General features: G+C 37.2%; 1 protein-coding gene across 1 annotated transcript; it reads left to right on the top strand.

Annotated features, from left to right (window-relative positions):
* The first annotated feature begins 7,150 nt into the window (after nt 1-7,150).
* LOC100890031 lies at nt 7,151-12,970 on the top strand. Its single transcript, XM_003727919.3, has 2 exons — nt 7,151-9,443; nt 12,141-12,970. Exons 1-2 carry the CDS (start codon nt 7,187-7,189, stop codon nt 12,968-12,970), a joined length of 3,087 nt encoding a protein of 1,028 aa, XP_003727967.3. The 5' UTR covers nt 7,151-7,186.
* Nucleotides 12,971-15,428: the final 2,458 nt, after the last annotated feature.

The raw sequence follows: 15,428 nt of genomic DNA, 5'->3' as shown, positions 1-15,428 counted from the left end.
CACAAAAAGTAACTTAATAAGAAACCAAACGAACAAAATGAGAAGAGAAAATTATTGAGTAAACTTTAAATTGTTTTACACTTATACATGTATAGTACTGCTTCTAATCATCAATTTTTGCAGTCTTTAGATGCTTGTATTATGCCTACATGTGTAAAAAGAGTGAACCATTTTTTCCACATGAAAATGTAAGTGAAATCGTACCATCCCTTTTTTTCCATGGGGGAGTGGGGAGGGGGTAATGATATACGAAAGCCATCTTAATATCTCTACCACTTTCAAGCACTGCAATACACAACGTGCAAGGACTCGCTGTCAAACATGTCAAAGGTATAGTATTAGGATGGAAAGTCAATCAATGATGGACAATGCTATGTTCATTTGAGTAGAGTGCCAAAGATGTCAGGTTTGTCAGCAAGCAAAGCAGTAAACAAAGAATTGATGAGAAATGAGAAATAAAATTTCATTTTAGCTCTTCCATCATGAAATGAGGACTGCCAAACATAACTCATTGCTTGTTCACAATATTAGATCGTTACCTACACATTACATGATCTAAAGATACTTCAATTTCAGGACAAATATACTGCTGTGTGTCTTATAGAAACCTGGCTTCAATCTAATAAAAGTGCAACACTGTGCATCATAGGAATTTGCACTAGTATGAGTGAAGGCTACCATAGTGTTGGTAATGGCATAAAGCGAATCCATGACTTTGCGGAAGCAATGATAAAATCAAAACTACAGACAAAACCGTGAGAGAATTGTGACCAAATATTCTGATTATCCAAAAAGTGTTAAAAGAGATTGAAAATCAGAAGAAATCACTGCAGAAGGCTGAAGATGAGTTAAAGGGGAAGTCCACCCTGAAATTATGTTGGTTTTAATAATAAAAGCAGAAGAATGAGAAAAATGTATGAGTGAAGGTTTGACGAAAATCTATCGAAGGATACTCTGGTGACAACTTCTTCTGGTGGTTATGTGGCGGTATAAAGGCTACATTTGTAACAAATCATAATATGTTACTGTATTTAGAGAGGAAAATATTGAGAAATTAGATCTTAATGCTATTTGAAGAGATAAAGAATTTGCCAAACCGAGGAAGAAGAAAGTAGATGTAAGAATATGCCTTAAGCAAGTTACATGTAAGTTATCTTTGTAATCTTTGTTTTGACATGAATCCAATAAAGAGAGGGAAAAGAAAAACATGGCACCAATCAAAGTATGTTCAATATATTACTTTAAAAGGCCTACAAATTTATAAATTGTAAAGGCAGTAAAAAATTGCACATGCTTTGATATCATGGTCTACGTCCCTGTCGTGGTGCCGGTAACATATTGCTCTCACTATCATCATAAAGATGTGATCTGCTTAATTAAACAAATGCATAACCGAGTAAAATCACGTCTACTTGTGAATCAAAATTGAAATATTTAATTATTTGGTTTTAAAAATATTATAAGCAATGCATTTGTGCAGAGAAAAGGGTGAAAGCAATATGGCTGAAAGACCATCTAATCTAAGATATGGATACTCTTGGAAAATGATATCACTCAAAACATATCATGGCAAACATTGTACTTATCAAGTAAAATGTTAGCATTAAGAGTACTCATCTGTCAGTAACAGGCTTTATTTTATTTACAATGTGCATATACATTGTACTTCAAATAATAAAAATTGTGAAATAAATATATGCACTTAAAAATTTGAAAGCAAAATGGCTAAAAAGATTATCAATCATATGAATAGTTTTGATAAATGTCAATTTACACACAATTGTGCTAAAATTCTGATTTCCTAAATAACTTTCCCACAACACTTTTTATATCTCTAAATGAAAAAAAAAAAAAAATAGAGCCAAGCAGAAAGAATATCTTCATCTATTTAGCACAATTCATGGTGACTGAAATCATTATCAAGCTATTCATGTGGTACGGTCTGTGCTATGGTATGTAAGCAGTGTATAACATACATTGCAGGCCATATGAAACTTTTTGTTAACCATTTCTCTGTTCCCTTTCTTTTTAGTTTTTGAACAGATGAGAAAAGAGAACATGCATGCGGATCATGGAAACTGTTGACATCATAACAACCTATATGGCATATGTAAGTGATTATTATGTACATGTAGGACCCTTGAATAGATGACAAAATCCCTCTTTGTATCACATAAGAATTATTGAATCATCATTAATTTCAATTTGACAACTGTAATGAAAATGGAATTGAATGTCAGAGAATGACCATTTATTGGGAGCAAATTATTTTGTTACACAACAAACAAAAAAGTTTTCAGCATTGAAATGAAATAATTTCTTAAAGTACATGTATTTTAAGCTTGGAATCAGGCATATTATACACATGTAGAATAAGCTACATGTATTACAGTAGTCTCCATAAGACGAAACAAGATCATGAAGGAATTTCTCAGTGGTTCTTGAAATAATATTGGGAAAAGTTTTCTAGCTTACCCAGTTACATAGCCCAAATGACGCAGCTCAACATTTAATTGAAATAGCATGTTAAAGGGAAACCATCTCAAATAAAAAAAAATGTACTTTAGTCTCATACATTGTAGATGTTACATGGTTGTGTGGTCTGCAATATTTCACTCAGAACTATTCGAAAGAGGAATAAATCAAGATCATCTGGTCAATACATGTATGTATGGTTTCAAAGCAATACATGGAGGCTGCAATTTGTTTTATTTTGTTGTTGTTGTTGACAATATGTCATGAGACGGACTTAATACATGTAAATGTTCTGATGGGATTTTTTTTTGCAACAAACATATTTCAATATTTGAGTAATTTGTTACTTTTCAATAACATAAGATCCTAATTGTAAAAAAAATAATGTATTAGAAAGAAGATAGAATAGGCTTTGAAAAAGAAAATTTATGATTGATCTGTTTTGAAATAGTGGAATAGGAGTCCATCTGGTACATCACATTCTCAAGAAAATGGCATCCCCTAGGTACATGTAGTAGAGGGAGTGATATATTTTGACAAGATTATCTTTATGTATTCCCTTTTGAAATGTTTTGGTGTGGAATCTTGTAGACCATCAAACTAGAAAACAATATAACTGTCAGAATAATATAATAACATATTCTCCAATCCAGGCACACTTGTCTACAATGATGTCCCAATATATGAATGAAGATGAAAGTGAAAAAGCAGAGTGCAAAGCAGAGAGGTACATTGGCCAGAGGTCGAATGCAATGTGCACGTTCAAGTACCTCAGTATGTTCAACCCAATCACTGGTAGCCATTGCAGACTATCATCAAGGAGATGGGATCTTTGGTACAGCAGCAGGGATGCAATGTACATGCAATGTACTGCAGTTCTTCACAACTGCACAAGAAAACATTCTTTCAAACTGGACAACCGACATCTTGAACAAAGTTCTTCATACTGGAGCAAGAATTTACAATACCCTTCAACAATGCCAAAGTACATCAGAAAGATATTTCATGATAGACGAGTTGCCAGAGTATCAGGAAACTAATAAGAACACCTATGAATTATTGAAAGGAAATGTACTAGCAGGGATCCTTACTGAAAGAGAGACAAATCCAGAGAATGGACAATATTCCCTATTAGATGCTATTGTACAAGGTTCTACGCTACACCCTTCACTGTTTATTACAATTGGCTCTACAACCCCAAGCTATACAACTGGATTGATGTCTTGTAATGATAGGTATTTCTTCTTTGACAGCCACAGTCGAGATGACAGAGGACTTAGTACTACAGATGGCTATGCAATTCTTATGTCATTCACCAGAATAGAGGAGGTAGTAAAGCACATCCACAACCTGGCACAATCTCTTCATATACCTACTGACCAATTTGAAGTGACACCAGTAACACTGTCCCCTATACACAAACAAGACAGATCAATACCTTACCCCAATAACAATGCTATGCATACATATTTCCGTGATCAAGCAGATAAGCAGAAAGCACATGCATCTATGAAAGAAACAAATGGGAAGCATGACATACATGTACTAGCAGAGAAGTGTAGAAAGAAATCTGCTGACCAAACCACTCCTTTAAAATCACAAGAAAAACAAAAGGAGAAAATGAGAAAAGCTTTATATCGATCAAGAAAACCCGATAATGTTAGGAGAAAATATGCAGAAAAGGACAAGGAAAGAAAAAAAATTTCTCGATCACGAAAACCTGATGATGTTAAGGAAAAAGATGCAGAAAAGGACAAGGAAAGAAAAGCTTCTAGATCAAGAAAACCTGATGATGTTAAAGAAAGAGATGCAGAAAAGGACAAGGAAAGAAAAGCTTCTTCCAGATCAAAAAAACCTGATGATGTAAAGAGAATAGAAGCAGAAAAGGAAAGAAAGCGATTAGCATCTTTACGTCACAAGCAAACTGATAGCACAAAGGTTGATGAAAAACAAAAGGACAAGGAAAGAAAAACTTCTTCTAGAACAAGAAAACCTGATTATGTTAAAGAAAAAGATGCAGAAAAGGACAAGGAGAGAAAAGCTTCTTCCAGATCAAGAAAACCTGATGATGTTAAAGAAAGAGATGCAGAAAAGGACAAGGAAAGAAAAGTTTCTTCCAGATCAAGAAAACCTGATGATGTAAAGAGAATAGAAGCAGAAAAGGAAAGAAAGCGATTAGCATCTTTACGTCACAAGCAAACTGATAGCACAAAGGTTGATGAAAAACAAAAGGACAAGGAAAGAAAAACTTCTTCTAGAACAAGAAAACCTGATGATGTAAAGAGAATAGAAGCAGAAAAGGAAAGAAAGCGATTAGCATCTTTACGTCATAAGCAAACTGATAGCACAAAGGTTGATGAAAAACAAAAGGACAAGGAAAGAAAAACTTCTTCTAGAACGAGAAAACCTGATGATGTTACAGAAAAAGATGCAGAAAAGGACAAGGAAAGAAAAGCTTCTTCCAGATCAAGAAAACCTGATGATGTTAAAGAAAGAGATGCAGAAAAGGACAAGGAAAGAAAAGCTTCTTCCAGATCAAGAAAATCTGATGATGTAAAGAGAATAGAAGCAGAAAAGGAAAGAAAGCGATTAGCATCTTTACGTCACAAGCAAACTAATAGCACAAAGGTATATGAAAACGAAAAAGACAGACTGAGGAAAAGTTCTGTTCGCAAAGGTTTGCAAACAGGTGAGAAGAGAAAACTACAAGAAGAAGATGTTACTCGGAAGAAAAGAATGCGTCATTCGTCTGACACCGACAAGGTGATTTCTACTTTTTGGCAACATAAAAATGAAGCTTCAGCACACGTGTGCACATGTTGTCATCGTCAACTATACAGAAATTCAGTGTTCTGTTTCCGAAAAAGTGCATTTCCAACTAATGAATCTTTCCTTGACAAATGCACAAGCAACTTCAAGAGTTTTGGTGGAATAGAATGGATATGTAAAACCTGTAATACATATTTAAAGAAAGAGAAAATGCCTCCTCAGTGTGTATTAAATAAACTGGGGGGTTCATGATATTCCAGAAGACCTAAAAGAACTGACAAGCTTAGAATCTAGACTTCTTGCACAGAGATATCCCTTCATGAAAATACTGGCACTTCCAAAAGGAAAACAAAGCGGGATAAAAGGTGCTGTCGTGAATGTACCTGTCACAGCAGAAGTAGTTTGCAGAAGTCTACCTCGCACTCCTTCACAGGCTGGAATCATCCCCCTAAAGTTGAAAAGGAAAATCCAGTATAAAAGTCATGTAACCTATGAAAACATCAGACCTAATGTGGTACTGAGTGCTCTAGAGATGCTAAAGCAGATAAACAAATTCTACAAAGACAGTCAAGAAAATGTAGAGTGGGAGAAGCAATGCATGGAGGAAGATGAAGAAATGTGGAAGGAACTAGTACTTGAAGAGAAAGAGAGATCTACCAATGATGTTCCTGCTGGGGTAGATAGCAGTCACTTTGCTGATGAACTACCAGTACTGTCAACTTCTACAATGGACATTGATGATGAAAATGATGGGGATAATCCTATTTACCAGTCCAATGAATGTGATAAACGAGACAGTGAACAGACCGAGGCAGAAGATGAAGATCCAAGAGATCAACTACGTGGTGTCAACTTTGATACATGTATCCAGCCTACAGACCCGGCCATGAATTCTGATGGCATATTCAGTATTGCTCCAGGTGAGGGGAAGAAACCTATTTCAATAATGATGGATGAACATTGTGAAGAGCAGGCCTTTCCAACCTTGTTTCCAACTGGTGAATTTGGTTTCACTGTTGACAGAACCATCAAGCTCTCTCCAAAGAAGTACTTCACTGCCAGACTTTTGAATAAAGATGCTAGATTTGCACAAAACATTGAATACCTGTTTTTCGCACAGTTTGTCACCGAGTACAAACAGGTCATGGACAACATTTCTATTGCATTACGAAAGGTGCGACTGAGCAGGGATGATTCTGAACATGTGACAGCTGGCATAGTAAATGATAGTGAGAAGCTCAATCGCATCATTTTCAGAGACAAAGCCTATAACATGCTACAGACAGTGCGTGGATCACCACCTTACTGGCAAGGAGTTATGTACAAAATACTAGCTGCTGTCAAACAACTTGGAATGTTCACGTGGTTCCTCACACTATCAGCAGCTGATCTTAGATGGACAGATACACTTCAGGTGATTGCACTTCAGCAGGGACGGACTCTCACAGATGAGGACATTTCTAAAATGACATGGGAAGAAAAGTGCAAGTTGTTGGCTTCAAATCCAGTAACTGCTGCAAGACACTTTGATCACAGACTACAATGCTTCTTCAGAGATGTGATTCTTTCTGACTTGCAGCCACTAGGGACGGTGACCAATCACATGATAAGGATAGAATTCCAAGGTCGCGGATCACCTCATGCCCATTGTGTTCTGTGGGTAGAAAATGCACCAAGTCATGAAGATACTGAGGAAAATATTTCCAGATTCATAGATAAGTATGTTACTTGTCAGCTTCCTCCATCAGAAGATGATGAACTAATGCACAGCCTTGTTTCAAATCTACAGCGACACTCTCATTCAGCCTCATGCAGGAAGACAGGCAAGAATTGTAGATTTCTGTATCCACGTCCAATTGCTCCTGTCACAGTTGTAGCTGACACACCAAGCACAGAAGATCTTAACATAAGAAAACAAATAGTAGAGGCATCTGCTGAGACCATGAATAAAGTGAAAAATGCACTGGATGAAACCACTGAAGAGGGATTATCAGTGCAAGATGTACTCAGTGATGTGAACACCAGTGAAGATGAATATCTAGATGCATTACGTGTCAATTCCAATGGAAAATCCATCATGTATGCAAGAACACCTCAAGAAACCAACATAAACACATACAACCCAACTCTCCTGAAAGCCTGGCAGGCAAACATGGATATTCAGTATGTGTGCAATCCTTATGCATGTATCCATTACATTGTATCATACATTACAAAGGATGAAAGAGAAATGGGGCTAGCACTGAGGGAAGTCAGTAAAGCCTTCCGTGATGCAGACATTAAGAAAAGAATGAAGCATATAGCTTCATGCTTTCTAAACGTTCGTGAAGTGAGTGCACAAGAAACTGTATATCGTGTCTTAGGTCTACCACTGTATAGGTCTACATTTCAAACAGTGTTCATCCAGACTGATCTACCAGAGAACAGGGTAGTGTTCTTGAAACCAAAGTGTGTTCTACAAGGAATGGATGCAGATAGTGAAGATGTGTATGCACAAACATTCTCACAGAAGTATGAGCATCGGCCAACAGAATTAGAGCAATTGACACTAGCCGAGTTTGCAAGATGGTACGTCCCTTCCTACAAAACTGATGACATGGAAACTGAGAATGATTTCCAACCGAATCAACTCAAAGAATCATCGACTTCGAAACAAACTATCAAATTAACAGACAAAAAAGGCTACATGAAGAAGCGTAACAAGCCTTGTATTGTCAGGTATCACAAGTTCAGTGAAAATCAAGAAGAAGAGAGATATTGCCACCACATGCTGATGCTGTACCTACCATGGCGAAATGAGGAAACTGACCTCAAGAACAATCATCTGACTTATGCTGATCATTATCACACGATATCAGATCAGATTGAGTCAAAAAGATCAGCATTAGAATCGTTCACAGAAATCATTGAAAATGCTCTTGAACGACATGAAGAAGAGGGGCCTCCTGTTCATGCCTGGGACACGCTAGATACAGGAACTCAACAAGAAAACGCGGAGGTCAATGAAGAACAGTGTCAAATACACCCTGAATACAGCTTCCTTCAACCGAGCTCTGAACACACAGACACAGACATAAAAGAATCTGAAATATGTGCATCACTACCTTTGGCTGTGGAATGTCGACCTGAATATCTTATTGATGAGATATATAGAAGTAAAGTTCAATCTCTCAACCAGGAACAGCGCAAAGTGTTTGACTACATGCAAAACTGGTGCACTGATATCATGAAAAGTGGCAAGACAACCTGCAAAGCCAAAGCCATACACCTCTTTGTAACTGGAGGAGCAGGAACAGGAAAATCTCATCTGATTTTAGCAATTCACCAAATGGCTCTACGTACCTTGCAGAGGGAAGGAACCAATCCTGATGCACACAGAGTACTGTTGACAGCACCTACAGGAACTGCTGCATTCAACATTCATGGAAGTACTTTGCACTCACTGTTTCTCCTTCCTCTTGGCCAAACTAAAGGATACAAAAAGTTGAGTGATGAAAAAAGGAACACACTTCGATGCAAACTACAAGATCTTGAAATCCTGATCATTGATGAGATATCAATGGTAGGATGTGACATGTTGATGACAATAGATCAGCGTCTAAGGGAAATAAAAGGTACAGACATCATCTTTGGTGGAATAACAGTCTTGGCCTTCGGAGATTTGTACCAGTTAGCCCCAGTGTGTCAGCGATTTGTCTTTCAAGAAGTAAAAGACCTGTTCGCTAGATTGGCAGGATCTCTATGGCAGGACAATTTCATGATAGCAGAGCTCACAGAAATCATGAGACAAAAAGATGATAAAGAATTTGCAGAACTTCTGAACAGAATAAGAGAAGGTGTCCACACAGAAGACGATGTAGCAAATTTGCAGCAATGCTGTATCTCGTCAGAAGACAAAAATGATTTGTCAGATGCACTGCATGGGTACTCAACGAACGCAAAGGTTGATGCCTACAATGAGGACAAACTTGCACACCTGAAAGGAAGAATTAGGAAATGTGTTGCTATAGATAGGAAACCTAATACCCTGAAAGGTCATGTAATGAACAAAGACTCACGTTTCACTGGTGGATTGCCAGCTGTCCTAGAATTGAAGATAGGGGCAAGAGTAATGCTCATTAGGAATATTGATGTGAACGATGGTCTTGTAAATGGTGCATTAGGAACAATTGTCAGCTTCAATGAATTCAATCCCTCAGTTACCGGCTCGGTGTAAAAATGTCAGAGGAAAAAATGTCAGAGGTAAAAATGTCAGAGGTAAAAATGTCAGAGGAAAAAATGTCAGAGGTAAAAATGTCAGAGGTAAAAATGTCAGAGGTAAAAATGTCAGAGGAAAAAATGTCAGAGGTAAAAATGTCAGAGGAAGAAATGTCAGAGGTATAAAATAAAAACAAAAGCATGTGAAAAGTTTGTTATGGTTACACCTGGGTTATATATTAGGCTTATCGAAAAAAGAACAGCGAGGGATATTCTGCAGTCGTTATTTCACCGCTGCTTTATTTTCCACTTTCCCAGTTTAAAATGATTTACCTTTCGGCCCCAAATTGTGACTTTTTGCCCGATTATTGCCGAAGGAAGATGGGGGGGGGGGTATTCTTCTTCTGGGGCACGGTGACCTAGCTGGCTGCTCTCCCCTTCCTCTTATATGCTTTGCTATATATCCTTCCGAACAGTGGTCAATGCCTAGGCAGAGAAGGCAGACTAATGGGATATGGTTTCTACTCCGAGTTTCGCGCCCTGCTTGCAAGCAGTCATCAGGCAACTGATAACATTCTTAAAAGTACATGATTATCCTACAACCCCTAAAATAAGACTTAATTAATAAAATACAATTGGAATTACTCATGAGTATTCTTATTGTATTGTATTCAGGTATTGTATTAGTCTTATTGTATTGTATTGTATTAGTTGAGTCTTATTTTGAGCGTATTTGTACCAAGGTTGTAGAGGAATCATGTACTTTGACGAATGCTATCAGTTGTCTGATGATCGCTTGCAAGGCGTGAAACTCGGAGTAGCAACCATGCATGTCCCATTAGTCTGCCTTATTCAACATTTATGTACCGGTATATTATGCTTTTGTATAAGCAAATGGTACTGGTACACTGAGTAAACTTCTGGGGGAAAAGATTTCTAAAATCGAGATGTTTGGCCATGTTTTATAGGCTGAGTTGTCGCTCCATGGTGTAATCATTAAATAAAAAGAAAAGTCAGTACAGCCCACAAAATAGGATCAGATATCTATGAACCTCCCCCCCCCCCCCCCCCAACTTCTCCTTCACTTTTGAAGATTGTTAGACATTTTAACTGCGTGGCAATGACTACTATTATATGTAATTCCAATAAATGCATATTTCCGACAATTCCACTTTCTTGAGGGCTTGGTATTTTGATACTCTGAAACAAAGCAGAAACCCATGTTATCAGTGCTAACCGCACCATCACATTCCCGAAGTGCGCACGTTGCAATAAAATATTGTCGATTACTATTGCGGTATATAATAGTCTGGGAAAAATCAATAAGCAGCTTTGTAACTCCGATACAAAGCAGAAAGCCGCCCATGTTACATCAATTAAAAGGAGGGAAAGGTGAACAATAATTTGTGAGCGTTTATCATTCTTATTATGCAAGTGTGGAAGAACATCAAAGAAAAAAGTTATTCCCTGAAAATCTATTTCAAATGACTTCATATCCCAGATATGACAAGTAACAGCTTTAAAATGAGGCCCGATTTGTATGCCATATGTTTGTGTAGTCCCATATCAATATCTGTCTGTGTACAGTGCTTGTTACTTTACCAAGACTGGGCCAAAGATTTTATCATTTTGATGACTCCAAAACCTTGCACTACACACCAATACTTACATGTTTATGCTAGATGATCAACTTTTTCTGATTGCTTCCACACCGTTTCTTTCACAATGCAATCAAAAGACCAGAACTCAACTTTATCTTTAAATGCCAACCGCACCATCACATTCCAGAGAAGCGCGCGTTTTGCAGAGGTTCGGTTTAAATTACATCGTTATTTATAATTTTCGGAGAGTTTAAAATGGGGACGAGCTTCTGAATCGAGACGGTCTTTTACTTTTTGGAGCGGGTTTTTAGTTTTCGGAGCGAGTTTTTACTTTTCGGAGCGACTTCTTGATTTTCTTATGAAGTACTAAAGCTTTAGCAGAGTTCGGGGCGCCCAGCCCTTATATGTAACTTTTCGTGATTCCTCGTGATTATATGTAACTATTTGTACTAAATGCACTACTCACTTTACCACTTGACTTTTGTCGAGAACTTTCATTTCTTCGTTTGGACTTTGTTCGTCTCTGAAACGTTACACGGGCTAGGTTGCAGGCTGCCACCGGCCAAACCGGTCCGTTTCACAAACATTAACACATCAACCAATTCAAAATATCAAAAAATGTTAGACATTCATACATATAAATATGCAAGACTGATCACAACAAAATAAATTTCAAAATCTATTGTCCACATTGTATTATCCTCAGGACATGTACGAAATACAAAACACAGCCATTTATAAAATTTACATTATGGAAGAAAGGAATATAATAGACTAGCCCATGCAGTAGCAGTACGTCTCGACATTCTGTGTGATAAAAGTGCTGAGATATTATAACTGCACTCATTTTTTTTGCTTGTACCTCTGACATTTTTACGACTGACATTTTTACCTCTGACATTTTTTCCTCTGACATTTTTACCTCTGACATTTTTTCCTCCGACATTTTTACTTCTGACATTTTTTCCTCTGACATTTTTTCATCTGACATTTTTACTTCTGACATTTTTTCCTCTGACATTTTTACCTCTGACATTTTTACCTCTGACATTTTTTCCTCTGACATTTTTACCTCTGACATTTTTACCTGGCACCCAGTTACCAGTCCTAAGGAAGTCTTAGTCCAGTTTGACAATCCAAGAGTTGGGGCAATGGCTGGAGAAAAGACTTCTATGAATAAGGCTCAACACCCTACTGCAGTCCCTATTGGTGTCATAGAAGCAAAATTTTCAATTTCAGCACGTAATCCCGGACTAGAAATAAAAAGGCAACAATTTCCTCTTCGACTATCATGGGCCACCACTATACACAAGGTGCAAGGACTCACTGTCAAGGATATAGTAGTATCTATGGAAGGGAAGTTCAATGATGGACAATGCTACGTTGCTTTGAGTAGAGTACCAAAGATGTCAGGTCTTCATCTTTTGCAGCTCACACCAAGTAAGATTAAAGCAAGCAGAGCTGTGACCAAAGAGTTGATGAGAATGAGCAATGAAATGTCATTTCAATTCTTCCATGATGAAATTGAGACTGCACTCAAGGATCCTTGCCAAACACAAGTCATTGCTGTGCACAATATAAGATCGTTACCTGCTCATTACGATGATCTCAAGGGACTTCCATTCCTTGACAAATGTACTGCTGTGTGTCTTACAGAAACCTGGCTTCAATCACATCACACTGCTTCCACGTACAATTTGCCAAGCTATCACCAATTACGCAGAGATAGATCCAACACAGAGAAGGGTGGTGGTCTGTGCATGTATATCAGCTCATCTGTAAGGTATCAGACCTTGGATTCATCACAAGACAAACCTGGGATGGAAATTCAGAGCATCATCCTACATCCAGTCAATAGCTCTCCATTTCATTTGGTGACCGTCTATAGAAATCCCAAATCTTCATTGGTAGAATTCAGTGACAGATAGCCTACTCCTGAGGTCAGTAGGAGCAACAGAAATACCGGCCATAATTGTTGGAGACTTCAATCTTAACCTGCTAAAAGGTCAGCATTCAATGGCAGTCCAGCATGAACTGCAACACTATGGATTTCAGCAATGTATCACCAAGCCAACACATGTCAGTGGATCACTGCTGGATCATGTATACTCCAACACACCCTGCACCACATGGCAAACTGCAAGCTACTATAGTGATCATGATGTCATTTGGATCGCAGTCTAAGGTAAGTGGTCCAAAAGTTCATTTCCAGGTATTAACTACATTCAATCAATAGTATCCCACTGATTAAAACTTGAATAATTACTTTAAACGCTTCAATATTTTATTATTTCATAGGTTGATAAAACATAATTGTGGGTCAAACAAAATGATCACTGTCAAATGATTTTTCTTTACCCCCACCCATCCCGTTCTTTTCTTTGTATTCTAAAAATCGAATCGTCTTTCTATGGTTATACATTTGACCTACATGTAATTAGTCCATAATGTAATCAGATCATCTACCTATTATGTTTATATGTCTACATGTAGGTGGTTAGAGAGATTTTAACTTTAAAAAAGCCAACACCTGGAAATTCATTCTATGAGTCGACTTCTGTGACCTATGACCCCTGAGCAAGTTACTACAAAATTAAATCGGATTGTATTCCTTAAGGTCAAGCCGAAAATTGAGAAATTTGTCATTTTGTGTACAAAATGAATGGCAAAGTGAAGTTTCTAGTTTGGTCTATAAATCAGCATAATTTTACTCTTTAGAGTTTAGTGATCATTTATTCAAGCAAAATATTGATACGTAACAACCTCAAGTATCAGAAGTCCTAAAACAATACAATACATAAGATTAAGAATTAAAAACAATAGAATACAAAAGAAATTCATAAAACAATGAAATACATAAGAATTGAAATAGACATGGACAATTTTTTTATGTGATAATGCCCGATAGGCTTTTTAGAAACTTTTTGCCACAAAATCAACTCTGTAAAAGCTTTATTTATGTAATTGTTAATAAAAATCATTATTCATGAATTTGATTTGCATAAATTAGCATAATTGATAAAATAAGTAAATTTCAGCAAAATTATAGTGAGGTCTCTTCCTTTATGCAATTGCATAAATTAGCATAATTGATAAAATAAGCAATTTTCAGCAAAATAATAGTGAGGTCTCTTGCTTTGCGCAATTTCTCAAGACGCGTGCCAAATTTCGAGGCAATCGGCCCCTCCCCCCCCCCCCAGTCAGGGAGGTGCTCAAAATAGCCCAGTTAAGTACAGGTTAAGTAACGGAACATATTTCAAGTGGTTCTTGACATATCATGACAAGTCCTATACATGTAGTCTGAAATTTTCAAGTTGACCTCTATGACTTTTGACATACATGTACTCCAAAATCTAATCTGATCGTTTTCCTATGGTGATATATATACTATCCTTAAGTTTGAAGTTTAAATCTCCAGTGGTTCTTGAGATATTATGATAACAATCTCAATGTATGGAATTTCATAAGTTGACCTCTGTGACCCTTGACCTTTGACCTACGTGCTCCAAAATCTAATCAGATCGTCTTCCTATGGTGATACATACTATCCTTAAGTTTGAAGTTTAAATCTCAAATGGTTCTTGAGATATCGCGCTAACGAACTCAATACAAGGAATTTCATAAGTTGACCTCTGTGACCCTTGACCTTTGACATACGTGCTCCAAAATCTAATCAGATTGTTTTCCTGTAGTGATACACACTATCACTAAGTTTGAAGTTTAAATCTCCAGTGGTTCTTGAGATATCATGATAACAATCTCAATGTATGGAATTTCATAAGTTGACCTCTGTGACCCTTGACCTTTGACATACGTGCTCCAAAATCTAATCAGATCGTCTTCCTATGGTGATACATAATATTCCCGAGTCTTAAGTTTAAATCTTAAATGGTTCTTGAGATATTGTGATAACGGTCAAACGGGACGGACGGACGGACGGACGTACGGACGGACAACCCGAAAACATGATGCCTCCGGCACCACCTTCGGTGGCGGAGGCATAAAAAAACCGTCATTAAATCCGAAAATGGCGCACGTTAGCTGAAGAAAATTGGGCTATAAGCAAACAAGTAGACCAGATGTCTGGAAACCAAGGAAAATTCCACCAACGAAACTTGTAATTAAGTTCCATTCTTTATGTATTTTTGATGGGTTATATCCCATGTAAAATATTAGTAGTTCTTTGAAAAGTATCGTAGTACATGCAGTCTTTTAAAAATTTTGCTTTAAAAAGATATGGTTCATTGAAATGTGGAAAGTGGGCAAATTACACCACTACGGATTGCTAAGAACATTAACAAAATGAGCAAAGTACTTTTGAACCCCTCACTGTTGTGAGGAATAAATTAAATGCAATGTTGTTGGCCTTTCCTGAACCCACTCACA

This window comes from Strongylocentrotus purpuratus, unplaced genomic scaffold (genome assembly GCF_000002235.5).
Source record: "Strongylocentrotus purpuratus isolate Spur 01 unplaced genomic scaffold, Spur_5.0 spur5_scaffold_7, whole genome shotgun sequence".
Lineage (NCBI taxonomy): Eukaryota > Metazoa > Echinodermata > Echinoidea > Camarodonta > Strongylocentrotidae > Strongylocentrotus > Strongylocentrotus purpuratus.
This window is presented reverse-complemented; position numbering and strand designations above follow the sequence as displayed.

Excerpts from the sequence above, each read along its gene's own strand:
- LOC100890031 (XM_003727919.3), top strand. The coding sequence starts at position 7,187 with ATGAATAAAGTGAAAAATGCACTGGATGAAACCACTGAAGAGGGATTA. Across the intron at positions 9,444-12,140 it reads CAATGAATTCAATCCCTCAG|TTACCAGTCCTAAGGAAGTC; the intron begins TTACCGGCTCGG and ends CCTGGCACCCAG.